Genomic DNA, 15,215 nt, shown 5'->3' with positions numbered 1-15,215 from the left:
ACGGTCTGATTTCATGGTCTCACCCAGTTCTGGAAGCCTCAGGGGTGGTTGGGTTTGAGCACATAGTAAATATATTGTCTCTGAGTAGCTGCACTGTCTTCAACCTATAGAACAGAAAATGAGAAATTTTCCCTAATATAAAGGCTCTGTGAATCTTCTAGGTCCGTAGCCAACACTATGACTTGGTTTTAAATGGCAGTGAGATAGGCGGGGGTTCTATCCGAATTCATGACGCAGAGCTCCAGCACTACGTTCTGGCAACTTTACTGAAGGTAACATCATCTTCTAACCTGTTGTTGTTGTTTTAACCAGAATATTTGTTGTTTTAGCCAGCATTGATGGTATAGTGGTGAGCATACTGCCTTCCAGAATGTTTGTGGGATTTGTTTTTTTTTAATTTGTTAGGAATTAAGGACTCACTAGATAGAGAATAGTGTTGGCTTGTCTCTCTACCTTTAGTGTGTAAGACTTTGAAAAGTAAATGATCATAATAGTCGTTTATTAGTAGGGACCGTTGTGTGCTGGGCATTAAGTACTTTATATGCACAGACACATTTAATCCTCACAATTACCCTATTCTGCCCATTTTAAAGATAAGTGACCAAGGCAGACTGATTTATCTGCCCGGAGTCACACAGCACAGAAGTCACCAGAGCCACTATTCAAATCCAGGCCAGGTGGCTCTTAAGCCCAAGCTCCCAACCTCCGAACCACCACACTGCACAAAAAATGATGTGGCCAGAAATGCATGGAAGTGTTGATCATGCTAGAGAAAGAGCCTGGTTTGAAAGAATTTTGTATCATTTCATATGGGTGATATGATATGACAGAGAGTGGGATAATCAGGATTTTTAAAAGAAGAGTCTCTACAGATGCAGGCCTAAGAAACTTCTTGATGATTCAGTGGAAGGCCAGGTTAGATTTTAGGAAAAAAATTGTCCAAGGAGAGTCTGATCTCAAGCAATTATTTAGTGGGGTAAGCTAACAAGTGTGAGGGAGGATGGAAGAATTTTTTTTTTTAAAGATTTTATTTATGTATTTGACAGAGAGAGACACAACGAGAGAGGGAACACAAGCAGGGGGAGTGGGAACCTCATGCGGGTCTCCATCCCAGGACTCTGGGATCATGACCTACGCTGGAGGCAGAAGCTTAACGACTGAGCCCCCCATGTGCCCCTAGGATGGAGGAACTTCACTGAAGGCAGGGTTGGAGAACTCCAAACCGCAGACTCCCCATCAGCCTTGAGGACATTGTGACCTCCCGTAATATTTCTCCTCCCAACTCAAGGCGTCCAGTCATTAGTTTCCCAGCCAGGTTTCTTCCTTCCTTTCATTGTCAAGCTGCTTAAATGAGTCAGTGAGAATCCATGGCTTCTGCCTCCTCCCCACCACCCGTGGTATTGGAACAGAATCAAGTGGAAAGTGTTAAAAACAAACAAAAAAAGACCACCCACTACTCCACCCCGGATCAATTATGTGAAAGGCTGTAAGTGTGAGGCTTTCACATTCATTCCTTAAAAGCTCCCCTCTTGTTTCAGTTCTGTAGCCTGGGGAGAGAACCACCGTCAGACACACTTTCAACATTTCCACACATGTTGCCCCACATAAGTTAACTTGCAGAGCCACGAGATCCAGTGGCCTGTTCTTAGCCCCCAAGCTGTTCTACCTCCCAGCAGCATTTGATGCTCTTCCTCTCTTAATAATGTTCTCTTACCTTGGCCCTGTGATAGGACACTTCCTGCTTTTTATCCTACCCTTCTGAGCCCACACCTCCATGTCCTTGATAGGCGCTACCCTGTCCCCATTCTCATTGTAATACTGGCTGCGTTACTGTGTGCCACACATCCCTCTACGTGTTTCATTCTGTGACTTGTCCTAGTCTCTTGCTAAACCATAAACAATCTGAAGGTGTTTTTTTTAACTCGTTTTTTCCCCACCTTTAGCATCTACGCTTACTATGGACCCTCAGTGTGTATTCAAATTGAATTCTGTTTTGAATTTCAGGAAGATGTGAACTTGCTCTCCCATCTGCTCCAGGCTTTAGATTTTGGGGCGCCCCCTCATGGAGGAATTGCCTTAGGTAAACAACTGTCCTTTGACAAGCTAAATTTCATTCTGTAACCTTATGTCTCAAATTTGGGCTCAGTTTCCAGGCAGGGGCAGAGGTGGAGAGGAGGGGATAAACAGGCTAGGGTGCGAGCCCAAGAATTCTGTAAGGTTTTAAGTTTGTATTTTCCTTTCGTTGATAGAGTGTACTTCTAAAATGTACTTTAATATGTACTTTACCAAAGGGGAAAAAAAAAAGTACTTTACTAGCTAAAGGTAAAACTTTATAATTTGCACTTGAAAGATTTCTTTCTTTTTTTTTTTTTTTTTTTTGTCAGAGAGAGGGAGAGGGAGAGAGAAAACACACAAGCAGGCAGAAGCAGAGCAGGCTCCCTGTGGAGCAAGGAGCCCAATGTGGGACCCGATCCCAGGACCCTGGGATCATGGCCTAAGCCAAAGGCTGCAGCTTAACCAACTGAGCCACCCAGGCGTCCCTTGAAAGATTTCTTAGCAGAATAAAACTTCAGTGTTAAGTCAGTATTGCTCAAATCCCTGGGGCTCACAGACGCATTCATAGGCGACTGGAAGGCACTGCTCCGTGGTATCCAGCTTGTGTGGGAGCAGGAACATGCCAGTGCGCTTCTGCTGTCGTTGCTCACCTTGCTGGTTTTGTCAGACGAGGAGTGTGAGAAATTCTCGGAAGCTTACCTAGATTGTAGGCACTCAACAGCACGGGCTTCCGTTTGTGTTCTTGGTTTTTGTCAACCTTTAGAAAACCCTTGCTAAGGACTGATTAATTGCTGTGACTTCATTTGAGTGTGTGAATATTCATCCTCGGCATTTTTCTAGGATAAGACAGAAAAGAACCTTAAAAACACACAGAAGTTCCCTAAAAAAGGCAGGGAACTCCGCTTGGCTGCAACTAAAGATTCTTATTTAAAAGTTCTCTACAGCCTTTGTGGAAAAACTTAGTCACTCCCAACCTTAGATTCCACTCTCATCTGTTACCTTTGTATTTTACTTCCAGGGTTAGACAGACTGATATGCCTTGTCACTGGAGCACCAAGCATCAGAGATGTCATAGCCTTCCCCAAATCCTTCAGGGGGCATGACCTCATGAGCAGTGCCCCAGATTCTCTCCCTCCTGAGGAACTGAAGCCCTATCATATCCAGGTCTCCTGGCCAGCAGACTCAGAAGCAGAAAAGAGCTCGTTGAATCAGCCATCCCATCCAGAAAGTTGAGCTTTTGAGTTTTGTCTGCTTGGCTTCCCCAAGGCTGAAATCAGATGCAGAGTGCTGCCGCAGGCCTCATGAGCAGCTCTTCAGGGGGAAGGAATCCAGACAACATTCTTGACCACAACAAAGAAACAGAAGGTATCTCATTTTGACTTGATAACACGCTTACTGGGATTTTTTGTTTGGGACTTTTATGTAGTTTCTGTTACCTGGACAGGTGTGAAAATGGCCCTTTGTCTGAGTAATATAATAGCTTAGTGTTTTCTCATCATGTTTTTCATACCTGAATAGTAGATCGTTTACGTGAGACAGAGGTAATCAGTAATCAGACCATGTGAAATGTGGGGAGATGCTTGCCCCTTTAGTCAATTGATAAGGGGGTCATTTCAACCAGCCTCATCAAGAGAGTCCTGTAAAGGAAGCTAAATAGTGATATCTCAATGGTAAGCATAATATAGTGAGAAGCATCATGATATAATACCAAAAAAAAAAAAAAAAAAAAAAAATCACCAAAATGAAAGTCATAAAATCTTGGTGTTTTACCTTGAGCACGTTACATAAGCCTCCTTTCCTGCTTATATGAAATGGGAACACTGCTTGTCCTGGCTACCTCACCAGGCTGCTCTTGCCAGAACCAGAGGAAATGATGTATGTGGAAGGAATTGTGAATAAAAATAGTTTGAAAAACTATAAAGGATTACACAAATATAATAGATAATGGTATTATTTACCTGTAAACAGATACTGGTATATCTATAATCTTACAGTCTAAGATTAAATAAAATTGACATCTATGGCATAAGAGAAACAGTAATTTTATTAATCAGTATTCTATTTGTGATTGTATTTTTTAAAATAATTATTGGGGTGCCTGGCTGGCTCAGTGGGTAGAACATACAACTCTTGATCTTGGGGTTCTAAGTTCAAGCCCTACATTGGGTGTAGAAGTTACTTAAAAATAAAATCTTTGGGATGCCTGGGTGGCTCAGTGGGTTAAAGCCTCTGCCTTCGGCTCAGGTCATGATCTCAGGGTCCTGGGATCAAGCCCTGCATCGGGCTCTCTGCTCAGCAGGAAGCCTGTTTCTTCCTCTCTCTCTCTCTCTCTCTGCCTGCCTCTCTACCTACTTGTGATCTCTATCAAATAAATAAGTAAAATCTTAAAAAATAAATAAAATTTAAAAATCTTTAAAGAAATAATAAAATAATAATAATAATTACTATTAATCCATGAATAACACTTCTCCTCAATTATAAGTAATTGAAAATATTGATCTTAGGCCAACCTCAGATATATAGAAAAGTGAACACCAAAGTATTGTAATTTTCATATACATGCTATGACATAAAAGCTTATAATCTGTTAATAATTATGAAATGAACAAGGCCTTGATGAATGAAAGTTTTCTTTTCTACTTTATCTTCACTTTTGCCTTGACATTCTTTTGATGTGTAATTTAGAAGTACCAAGTATCAGCCCTCTATCCCTGTTTTATTTTTCTTGGTGGTCTAAGCAAGTCCTATAGTTGTTTGTTTGAAAATAAAATCAGCTTCCCTTCCAGTTCTAATCTGTGATACTCAGTGGACCAAGAGGAGTATGAGTGTTCTTCCCTGCTGCAGAAAAGTGGTTTGCCATTAGGTGGAGCTTTTCTCTAAAGTTGGTCCTCGAATCCAATCTCCCACCTGTGGGTGTATTCTGGAGTGAGAAGATTCTTGCTGGCAGGGCTCTCCAGGTAGCCAAGTCTGCATACCCTTTCTCAGCAGAGAATTTCTAGAGCTTCCCTTTAATAGGTGGGGAAATGCAGTTTATGTCCATTTATCCCCCGGGGGATAAACGTAATTCACTATTGACTGTGTAAAGCCTGATTCCAAGCAAAATGTTGTCTTTTATCCTGGAAATGAAAGCTCCAGAAGACACCTAAAATCCGGAGAATATTTTCTAGGCTGCAAATACCAAAGGTCCCCAGTCCTCAGAAGTCAAACAATCCTGTGTTGTTATCTCGAAGACTTAGTCCTTTTGGGCATCACTGGGCTCTTCTTCAGTCTTGCCTCTCGGGGGAAAAAAAAGCAAAATAATTTTATTAAATAATTTTATTAATCAGTATTCTATTTATGATTGTGTTTTTTTAAATAATTATTGGGGTGCCTGGCTGGCTCAGTGGGTAGAACATACAACTCTTGATCTTGGGGTTCTAAGTTCAAGCCCTACATTGGGTGTAGAAATTATTTAAAAATAAAATCTTTGGGGGCGCCTGGGTGGCTCAGTGGGTTAAGCCGCTGCCTTCGGCTCAGGTCATGATCTCAGGGTCCTGGGATAGAGCCCCGCATCAGGCTCTCTGCTCAGCGGGGAGCCTGCTTCTCCCTCTCTCTCTGTCTGCCTCTCTGCCTGCTTGTGATCTCTCTGTCAAATAAATAAAATCTTCTTAAAAAATAAATAAATAAAATAAAATAAAATGAAATGAAAATAAAATCTTTGGGGCGCCTGGGTGGCTCAGTGGGTTAAAGCCTCTGCCTTCGGCTCAGGTCGGCTCAGGGAGCCTGCTTCCTCCTCTCTCTCTGCCTGCCTCTCTGCCTACTTGTGATCTGTCAAATAAATAAATAAAATCTTAAAAAAAAGAAAAAAGATTCTAGCTGAAACTCCTGATGATATACAGTATATCAAAATTTTTAATCTTTATGCTTCTCAGAAAGTTTTCTGATTCATAAAATGGCACTTTTATATAAAAGAGGAAACAAGAATACACACACACATATATATAACAAATTTTATATGTAAAGATGTACATAAAAATTCAGAAAACTGGATTTTTTGGGCCAGTTTTTAGAATACTCACTATTTTGGGCAGTGGGAGTTAAGTAAATGAATCTATTTTGGCACACAACTACTGTTCATATAATATCATTGAATATTTTTAAAATAGTGTTAGCTTAGGACTTCACATTAGCAATATGATAGAGTAACTATCCTAGAAAATCTTACTTGTACAGAACACCTAAATTCCTAAATATTTTTTGAGTCTTTTTTAAAATTTTATTTAGAGTTTGAGTTGGGGGAGGGGCAGAAGGAGAGGGAATCTCAAGCAGACTCTGCACTGAGCGTGGAGCCCGACACAGGACTTGCTCTCATGACCCTGAGATAGTAACCTGAGCTGAAATCAACAGTCAGGAGCTTAATCCACTGAACCACCTACATGCCCTCTTTGAATCATTTTATATGCATAAATGAACTAGTAAGGGAGCTCCTTAGAGATCAGAAATGTCCCTGACACTGATGTAATTAGGTGCTGAAGCTGTTGATGTCCTGCGGTACTGCTGATCTGGTGTGACCTAGTCGTTTTTCCTGGATCATAAGGGGAAACCGGCAAACAAAACCTACTGCTTCCTGCGTAAGTCAAGGAGTTAGATAAGCGATGCTCATGTAAAACAAGGTCCTGAAAGGAGACCCCCTCAGTAGGGGGTGATTGACAAAGAAACTTGTCTGTGTTTGCTTTGGCTCTGGGGATCTGCTCTGGCCATTAACTGCCACAAGCTGACACTTAACAGAGGTTTGAACACTTTCTAATCTGAGACTCATGGTGTTCCGAGGTTGATAAAAGCAAATGCAAAAGAAAACAACTTAAACCTGGTTCTCAAAGAATTGCTGAAGATGAAGTTCCAAGGAATATAATCTCACAATTTTTTTAACATCTTTTTTTCAGTGTTCCAAGAGTCATTGTTTATGCACCACACCCAGTGCTCCATGCAATACGTGCCCTCCATAATACCAACCACCAGGCTCACCCAACCCTCTGCCCCCCTCCCCTCCAAAACCCTCAATTTGTTTCTCAGAGTCCATAGTCTCATGCTTCATCTCCCCCCTCCTGATTACCCCAGTTCACTTTTCCTTTCCTTCTAATGTCCTCCATGTTGTTCCTTATGCTCCACAAATAGGTGAAACCATATAATTGACTCTCTCTGCCTGACTTATTTTACTCAGCATAATCTCTTCCAGTCCTGTCCATGTTGATACAAAAGTTGGGTATTCATCCTTTCTGACGGAGGCATAATACTCCATTGTATACATGGACCTTATCTTCTTTATCCATTCGCCTAAGGGCATCTTGGCTCTTTCCACAGTTTGGCCATTCCTGCTTTGAACACTGGGGTACATATGGCCCTTCCTTCCACTACATCTGTATCTCTGAGGCAAATATCCAGTAGGGCAATTGCAGGGTCATAGGGTAGCTCTATTTTTATCTTTTTGAGGAATCTCCACACCATTTTCCAAAGTGGCAAAAAACACCCAAGGAAACAAGCTACTATTGAGACTTTATCTGCAGACACACAACCAGGATCTGATTTGCAAATATTTAATATATTGGGATCTATCAGATCCTGACAACAAAACATACATTTATAGAAATAAAAGGGAATTAAATGTGAGTGGGGTATAAGAAAATAGCTAGACAAATTTGGAGGGGAATTATAAGCTTATATAGGGGGGTGCCTGAGTACTCAGTGGGTTAAAGCCTCTGCCTTCAGCTCAGGTCATGATCCCAGAGTCCTGGGATCAAGCCCCGAATCTGGCTCTCTGCTCAGCAGGGAGCCTGCTTCCTCCTCTCTGCCTGCCTCTCTGCCTACTTGTGATCTCTGTCTGTGAAATAAATAAATAAATAAAATCTTAAAAAAAAAAAAAAAAAGCATATATAGGGGTGCCTGGGTGGCTCAATTGATTGTGTCAGGTCATGATCCCAGAGTCCTGGGATTGAGCCCTGCTTCGGGCTCCTGGGCTCCTTGCTCAGTGGTGAGTCTGCTTTTTTTTTTTTTTAAATTTTAAGATTTTATTTATTTATTTGAGAGAGAGAGAGAGAGATCACAAGTAGGCAGGGAGGCAGGCAGAGAGAGGAGGAAGCAGGCTTTCCGTGGAGCAGAGAGCCCGATGTGGGGCTTGATCCCAGGACCCTGGGATCATGACCTGAGCCAAAGGCAGAGGCTTTAACCCACTGAGCCACCCAGGTGCCCAGTGAGTCTGCTTCTTCATCTGCCTGCTGCTCCCTGTGCTTATGCTCTTGCATGCGCTAACAAATCTTTTTTTTTTTAAGTGCCTCATAGTCCCTGACATATGTCCCTGATTGTTAAGTGCCACATAAAGGTTGCTTTATTATCACCTAACGTTCTTTTTCCAAGACATTCCAGAGTCATCTTGTAAACACGCAGTAGTCTTGTGTTTTGGTTAGACCCAGATCTGGAGAAACGTGTCTCAAAGGTCTATGAGCTCTACAAAATGTACCCAGCATCTGATCCTTTCATACCTCCAGGCTACCACCCTGCTTCAGGTGGCCATCTTCCACAGCAAAAGCTTCCTAACAATCTTGCTTGCATCCTTACCCCTCCGCAGTCTGTCAGTAAGGGTCAGGTTCCCTCCTCTGCTCAAAACCCTCCAGTGGTTTCCCATCTCAAAGAAAAGCCAAAGTCCTTACAGTGCCCTCCAAAGTCCTCCATAACCTGCCACTTGCTACCTGCTGACCATCTCCTGCCCACCCCCTGTGCCACCCACACTGGTGTTCACCAGCCATGAGCCCGTGTCCAGGCCTTTGCCCTAGTTGCCAGCTAGCACTTTTTCTCGAGGTAATTGCATTGTTCACTCCCTAGTAATAACCTCAAGCCTTTGCTCCCATACTTCCTTTTTGAAAACCATATTCAAGTGAGCTCCTGCCACCCACCAGCATACTCTACCGTCCTTTCCCTGCTTCGTTTTTCCTTTGTAGCACTAATCACATTACCTGACCGACTGTATTTTATTTGCCTCAATAGAATGTAAGCTCGGGACGCCTGGGTGGCTCAGTTGGTTGATCATGATCAGGTCATGATCCCAGCGTCCTGGGATCGAGTCCCGCATCGGGCTCCTTGCTCAGCGGGGAGCCTGCTTCTCCCTCTGCCTCTGCCTGCCACTCTGTCTGCCTGTGCTCGCTCTCTCCCCTTCTCTCTCTCTGATAAATAAATAAAATCTTAAAAAAAAAAAAAAAAATTAAAAAAAAAAAAAAAAAAAGAATGTAAGCTCCATGAGGGCAGGGATTGGTTTTGCCTGAATTGTTCTTTGCAGTATGTCCCCAGCACTACTTGGAAGCCTGTACCTCCTGCTGCTCTCCACTGGTTTTGCCCCTACCCCTCCCCTGGCAGCCATTGGTTCTCTGTATTTACAGGTCTGTTTCTGCTAGCTTTGGGGAACTGGGTGGCTCAGTTGGTTAAGCAGCTGACTTGATCTCAGCTCAGCTCCTGATCTCGGGGTCATGGGTTCAGGCCCTGCCTTGGGCTCCTTGCTGGGATGGCTTGGGATGATTAGATCAAAGGAAAGTTAAACCCAAGTCCAGTCTCAGCTTTTATTATGTGTGCAGCACAATACACCAACACTTTCTCTACCTTTACACCACCAGGAATAAGAGGGAAGAAGGAAGCATAGGTTTATCCTTTGAAGCCTCAGGGATTTTCAAGAACATGAGGATCCCTTTAAAATACATAAATGTACAGCTTTCAAGATGAAAAAAAGCTCATTTAAGCTGTGACATTTGAAGGATAATCAAGCACTAGTTTTGAATTCTGGAACCCAGCGTTTCAGCTTGAGAACATAATTACCTTGTGTGCTTGGCAGGACAATTAGTGAAACAGATCATGTACTAAATTAGAACTACCATTTGTTGGCTTTCAGGCAAGGTGGGGTCCACTAATGGGCTATTTCCATTATGTTCTATGAAAATCACTTACATGGGTCATCACTCAGTAATGGGTTTTTTCCAGGAGGCCAAATCAGATACTGGAAGTATAAATGTGGGAATCAGTTACTCAAACTGGAGTTACTGGTGACTGAACAGTACCCTCCAACACCCATCCCTCACCTCCCTCAGTGTGTAAATGATAGGTGGTAAATTAGAGGATTACAGGTTCCCAGGACTGGAAGGCACCTAGAACTTGGGAGTCCAAGCTCCCACCCAGTGCCAGAGGCTCAAGTCACATTAGGATTTTCGTTTTTTTTAAAATCAGCCCAGCCCTACTTTTGGGTAGCCCTTTGTTCCATAAAGCCTCGAAGTCTTTGCCAATCTTGTCAAGCCAGCTTTAGCAACTCTAGGCACACATTGGGACTTTTCCTGTAGTATTTCTAGTGGTTTTGGCCCTCCCTTCTAGCCCTCTGATAATTATCCTTAGGTGTACAAATTCTACCATTACATTATTAACATTACAGTATATTCTGACATTGCTACTTGTGTGGCCTCTGGCAACTTTAGCGTATGGTTATTTATCTGTGAAATGGAGAAAACTGCTCACTTGCTGTCATGGTAAGGATTAATTAATAACTTTAGCATGTAATAGACATTCAGAAACTTTTAAGGCAGGATTGGTGTTTCAAAGTATACTAGAGCTAGCTCCTGATTTGCCATTAGTCCTCACTTAAGTTTTCAACCAGCCTCATATGAATTCACCGTAATGGCGGTCATTGAGCATAAGACCATCATGATAGATTGCTGCAGAATTTCATTGTTGGTATCTTTAGGCATTCAGGATCAATTTGAGACATAATCCCATCTGTAGTTAATTCATACCTTCCTGGGACACCTGGGTGGCTCAGTGGGTTAAGTGATCTCAGGGTCCACAGGGGGGCTCTCTGCTTAGCAGGGAGCCTGCTTCCCGGGTCCATTTGCCCACTTGTCTGCCTACTTCTGACCTGTCGAAGACAATCTTAAATTCGTGCCTTCCTGTAGAAGGATGTCAATGTGGCTGTAGCCAAGAGCTCAAAACCAAAATTTTCTTACTCTGAAAGCCTCAGAACACACCATCAGACCCCAATGTTTATTTGGAGTCATACTATATCCAGATTTGCAGCATCCTCAGGCTTCTAAATAGGTGAAGTCCTAAAATAAAATTGTAATCCATCTATCATGTTGTGTCCTGCCCCCAACTTCAAGTTCTAAATGCTGAGTGGGGATTCTGATTACCTAAATCTAAGGAATTTAGGGAGTAACTGGGAACCCACTAGTTACCCCTATTCATTAATGACCAAAACTCCCAATTTTCATTTGCAAAATTAGCACTCCTATGAAATCTATTTTCTTAAGGATATTGGAATAACCCCAGCACTACTGACCTCATTCTTAAAATCTATCCTCAATTTTTAGGCTTTCTTTCAATTATGTATGGGGGTGGGGGATAATGGAGTCACTTCCTAATACCATGTATCAACACTTCCAAGAGACCCATCACCATGGTGCTCAATAGCAAGTATTTTGTTGACAGGGATTCATTTAGCCCTAGAAAATTTCTGCAAGACATATGGCTCATCCCAGGTCATGTCACTGTTCTAAATCAACACAAATACAGTATTCTAAACAAAAAGGCTGTAGTACATTCCTCTGCCTTTACTTTCAAACCCAAGACATCCTGTAAAATACACATGAAAGGCTCATTAAATTGTCACAGAGTCTTAAACTACAAAGGTGTCCTATTTCCCTTCTTTCATCCCATTAAATTGAAATAAGCACTCTTGATCAGATGGTTTGTAAGAATTTATTGAAATTGATGATTTCTTCTATCCCATGAGCATCCATTCAGGTGCCTGCAAGGACAAAAAAGCTATTTTTAGTCACATTTCTGTGTTTCAATTCTAAAGATATTTGTAGTACACAGAACATCAGATCTTTTATAATCATCAAGTGATCAGTGAGAGAGTTCAAGCTGGAGTGAGATCATCATGTATTCTGGAGTACAAGAACAGTACTGTTGTTTTCAAGCCTCACCTTTTAACTGTTAAGCTGCTCTCGTAACTGAACTGCTGCTTTCATAACTGCCCTAAAAGCAACAACTGCAAGTTAATCATGGTAAGAAACAAAAAATATTGGGATACTTGTCAATAAAGTAACCTCAGAATCAAAATGGAACGGTTTTAGGAGTGATATCATTCTATTTCATTTGGCAGAATCACTACATCACTGGTTACATTCTAACTTACCACACAGACCAGAGACCAACTTACCTTTAAATCTTCAGGTTGTTAAGTCGGCCTGTTTGAATATGGAGGGGAAAAAAGGCCTTCATTTAAAATTTGTTCTACTTAATTTTTCCCATTTTTAACTTTCTAAGAAAAGGGCAGCAAACCCATTCCACACATTATGACAACTGTGTAGGTGTCATACAGTGTCCAGGCCCATACATCATTAACACCCTTGAGTAAATCCTACTGTAAACTCTGGACCTTGTTGAGAACAATCGCAGCCAGTCTCACTCCAATGTCCAATGTTGATAGTTAAGTGTGTGAAGACAGGATACACAGAAATTCTACATTCAGTTTTGCTGGGAATACTAAAACTGCTCTGGAAATGAAGTTTATTAATTAAAAAAATAAGTACAACTAAATAACTCATCCTGGCCTCATCTATTCAGATTTATATGCCATAAAAACTTCCTGGCAAGGTACACCTGGGTGGCTCAGTGGGTTAAAGCCTCTGCCTTCGGCTCAAGTCATGATCCCAGGGTCCTAGGATCAAGCCCCACGTCAGGTTCTCTGCCCAGCAGGGAGCCTGCTTCTTCCTCTCTCTCTGCCTGCCTCTGTCAAATAAATAAATAAAAATCTTAAAAAAAAAAAAAACTTCCTGGCAAAAATAGATCAGACTGCATTTCTCCAGTTGTGAATCCTTAGAACTATTTGTGTTTGAGCCGCTATAGTATCCAAATCTGAACATTTCCTGTGGTAAAAAGGTCTTAAATTTTCTTTTTCAAGGGTATGGATAGGATTTAGGATTGCTGCAGCCAGATACATCAGATAGGAGCGAAAGACAATTTTGCTCATCACTGCTAGTCTGCTGAACTATGGTTTCATCATTGTATCGGCTTTAAATTAACACTTCCCATAGAAACCAAACTTGAGATTTCTGTACCTTGGCTTAAACTCCCCGTTCCAGGCCTTGTAAGATGCCCCAACTCTTCATACCTGCAGAAATTTAGTCAAACTTAGTAATAAATAATATTAAGTAGGTTTCTGCAGTTTTCCCAGTACTGTTTCAGTTTTCAAAAATCTTCACTCTTTTTCAGAGAGATTCCCATCTGTTTTTAATTTCAAAAATCATCACTAACAGCATCTTGCTAGTAACCAAGTAAGATCACTAGAATACATACCTTTATATAAAGTTCTTCAAACTCAGCACCTAACAAAAAAAGATACTGCTTTAGCCACAGGTCACAACAGCCAAGTCCTCCTTTCAACACCAGAAAACCCTTAACACAGTTAATTTCAGAAATACAGACCGGACTTCAGAGAACCAGCTGTTTTCATGTCTTCCCCTAAGCCAGCCATCCATGATAGGGGCCTGTAAGCTAGAAAACAAAAAAGACATCTTATTAAAATGTTAATTACCATCGAATTCTTCTCAGAGTTTTTGTACAGGGTTCTTCAGTGTTAACTTTGTCTACATGCTCATTTCAGGTCAGACATTTGATCAACATCATTTCAAAAACCCTGATGAGAACATGCTTGACATGCATTCACTAATCAGCCACAAAACTAGTTAACTTGGTAGTTAAGCATTATCCTTCAGCATTCATGGTTAAGTTTTGGACCTACTAAAATGTTAATACTTACCCCAAAATTGGTCTGTCCAGACATGTTAAAGACTCAAGTCCACCTAAGAAATAAAAGTAAGTTAGCAAGATACAAAAAATGGATTTTTTCTCTCACAAATCTAAAAATGCCCGATATCAGGTAGAGCTAATTAAGACCTTCATGTTCAGTCAGTATTTGCTTATCATCATACAGGCTGGTTTTTACAAATGACAGTGTCCTAGCTAATGGTAACAGGACAGGATCTGGCCCTTTATTTAATGCACTGAAGCATTTCATGGTAGGAGTGATTTCTGTGCATAAGGCAATGCTAAAAAGCCATTAGTGGCATTCTTTGTCATGTTTGCCCAGTTACCAATGTTTAGTTCAACATAAATTGTACTCACCCCTCCAACTTCCAGCTAATTCTGTGTAATGCCTACAGAAAAGGATAAAGTTAGTGACATTTTGCTTATGCTGTTATACCAAACCAATTCTACTATCAACTCAGATACATCAGACAAATGGTGTCTCTTCATATCCAATCTGCTGAACTATGCAACCATCATAGTATCTGTTTTGCAGGTTCCACAAGCATTTAAGATACCAGAGTATAGAAGTTAACATTTGTTTAAAAAAAAGAAAAAAAATACTGAGTAAATATGGAGTATATGAAAGGTTTCTCACCTGCCTGCTCATAGCCAGGGTGTTTAACTTCAGGATCTAGGAAGAAAAAGCTTCACGTAAACTTAGTGGCAATCTCTAAATTCTTTAAATCACCATTTTGTGTGCCTCAGTTAGTGTAAAGGTGGTAATAATTCTCGTCATTCTTACAGTCAAGAGTAGCAAATAAATGTCATCATTGTGGCACTTTCAACCTAACTTCCCCCTTGTGAGAGAATTTCAGTAACTTACCTTGCCAGCCACTTCCGCCCCTTCAGCACCAAACTACAAAACAGACGAGGAATATCCAATGAAACACACCGCGCAGCCAAGTTAATGACCAACATTTTAACTACTTAAGCCTCAGTAGAATTTTTCAGAAATCCCTTCTGTCCACTACTCTTAAACCATCACGGGCTTATCAAAACCTCCACCTCCAAGCATCTGATTCCTACCACGGCGTTCACCCGTTTCTTACCTGTCCATCAGAAGCCATCAAAAGCCACACTGTATTCATGTCCGGCACCATTCCTAGGGAAAAGATCAGGATCTTTAAGACACCACTTTGTTCTAGGAAGTCTAAGCAGGTCTTTCCTACCATCTATACCAGGTCGTTTACACCAGCCACAATTTCAGGACTTTAAGGGTGCACTTCACAGGTTAGAAAGCGCACGGCACACGGTGGGGCGCCACAACGTAAGTAACAGTGCAC

The 15,215-nt window shown here is 41.5% G+C and overlaps 1 protein-coding gene, 1 long non-coding RNA gene and 9 other non-coding genes across 16 annotated transcripts in view; 1 reads left to right on the top strand and 10 right to left on the bottom strand.

Moving 5' to 3' along the window:
* The window catches only part of DARS2 (aspartyl-tRNA synthetase 2, mitochondrial), a 28,603-nt gene extending 23,220 nt beyond the window's left edge, over positions 1-5,383 (top strand). For 2 of the 3 annotated variants that reach the window (XM_059145825.1, XM_059145826.1), the window contains 3 exons: positions 162-272; positions 2,005-2,080; positions 3,074-5,383. In XM_059145825.1, the coding sequence (XP_059001808.1) occupies positions 162-272; positions 2,005-2,080; positions 3,074-3,288 (402 nt within the window). In that variant the 3' untranslated portion in view covers positions 3,289-5,383. Of the gene's footprint in view, positions 1-161; positions 273-1,046; positions 1,487-2,004; positions 2,081-3,073 lie in introns of all 3 variants that reach the window. The other variant, XR_009347405.1, reaches the window with a different exon arrangement.
* Positions 5,384-11,798: 6,415 nt separating this feature from the next.
* Positions 11,799-15,215, bottom strand: part of LOC131814300 (uncharacterized) — a 4,898-nt gene continuing 1,481 nt past the window's right edge. For 3 of the 4 annotated variants that reach the window (XR_009347251.1, XR_009347250.1, XR_009347248.1), the window contains exons 2-11: positions 14,982-15,034; positions 14,756-14,788; positions 14,528-14,563; positions 14,248-14,279; positions 13,883-13,925; positions 13,549-13,617; positions 13,420-13,448; positions 12,281-13,234; positions 12,045-12,096; positions 11,799-11,863 (exon numbers count right to left, since the gene is read on the bottom strand). This is a non-coding gene — a long non-coding RNA (uncharacterized LOC131814300). The remainder of the gene's footprint in view (positions 11,864-12,044; positions 12,097-12,280; positions 13,235-13,419; positions 13,449-13,548; positions 13,618-13,882; positions 13,926-14,247; positions 14,280-14,527; positions 14,564-14,755; positions 14,789-14,981; positions 15,035-15,215) is intronic. The other variant, XR_009347249.1, reaches the window with a different exon arrangement.
* Positions 11,932-12,008, bottom strand: LOC131815403 (small nucleolar RNA SNORD81). Its single transcript, XR_009347713.1, has one exon. It is a non-coding gene; the product is annotated as a small nucleolar RNA SNORD81 (small nucleolar RNA).
* LOC131815407 (small nucleolar RNA SNORD47) lies at positions 12,165-12,242 on the bottom strand. Its single transcript, XR_009347716.1, has one exon. It is a non-coding gene; the product is annotated as a small nucleolar RNA SNORD47 (small nucleolar RNA).
* Positions 13,055-13,134, bottom strand: LOC131815410 (small nucleolar RNA snR60/Z15/Z230/Z193/J17). The gene has a single exon (XR_009347720.1). It is a non-coding gene; the product is annotated as a small nucleolar RNA snR60/Z15/Z230/Z193/J17 (small nucleolar RNA).
* Positions 13,298-13,381, bottom strand: LOC131815404 (small nucleolar RNA SNORD79). The gene has a single exon (XR_009347714.1). It is a non-coding gene; the product is annotated as a small nucleolar RNA SNORD79 (small nucleolar RNA).
* Positions 13,690-13,754, bottom strand: LOC131815418 (small nucleolar RNA SNORD78). Its single transcript, XR_009347730.1, has one exon. It is a non-coding gene; the product is annotated as a small nucleolar RNA SNORD78 (small nucleolar RNA).
* Positions 13,996-14,057, bottom strand: LOC131815409 (small nucleolar RNA SNORD44). Its single transcript, XR_009347718.1, has one exon. It is a non-coding gene; the product is annotated as a small nucleolar RNA SNORD44 (small nucleolar RNA).
* Positions 14,350-14,414, bottom strand: LOC131815417 (small nucleolar RNA SNORD77). Its single transcript, XR_009347729.1, has one exon. It is a non-coding gene; the product is annotated as a small nucleolar RNA SNORD77 (small nucleolar RNA).
* LOC131815402 (small nucleolar RNA SNORD24) lies at positions 14,630-14,710 on the bottom strand. Its single transcript, XR_009347712.1, has one exon. It is a non-coding gene; the product is annotated as a small nucleolar RNA SNORD24 (small nucleolar RNA).
* LOC131815419 (small nucleolar RNA SNORD75) lies at positions 14,863-14,922 on the bottom strand. The gene has a single exon (XR_009347731.1). It is a non-coding gene; the product is annotated as a small nucleolar RNA SNORD75 (small nucleolar RNA).

Source organism: Mustela lutreola, chromosome 14, assembly GCF_030435805.1.
Source record: "Mustela lutreola isolate mMusLut2 chromosome 14, mMusLut2.pri, whole genome shotgun sequence".
Taxonomy (NCBI): domain Eukaryota; kingdom Metazoa; phylum Chordata; class Mammalia; order Carnivora; family Mustelidae; genus Mustela; species Mustela lutreola.
Note: the sequence above shows the minus strand (reverse complement) of the source record. Positions and strands in the feature narration are given on the sequence as shown.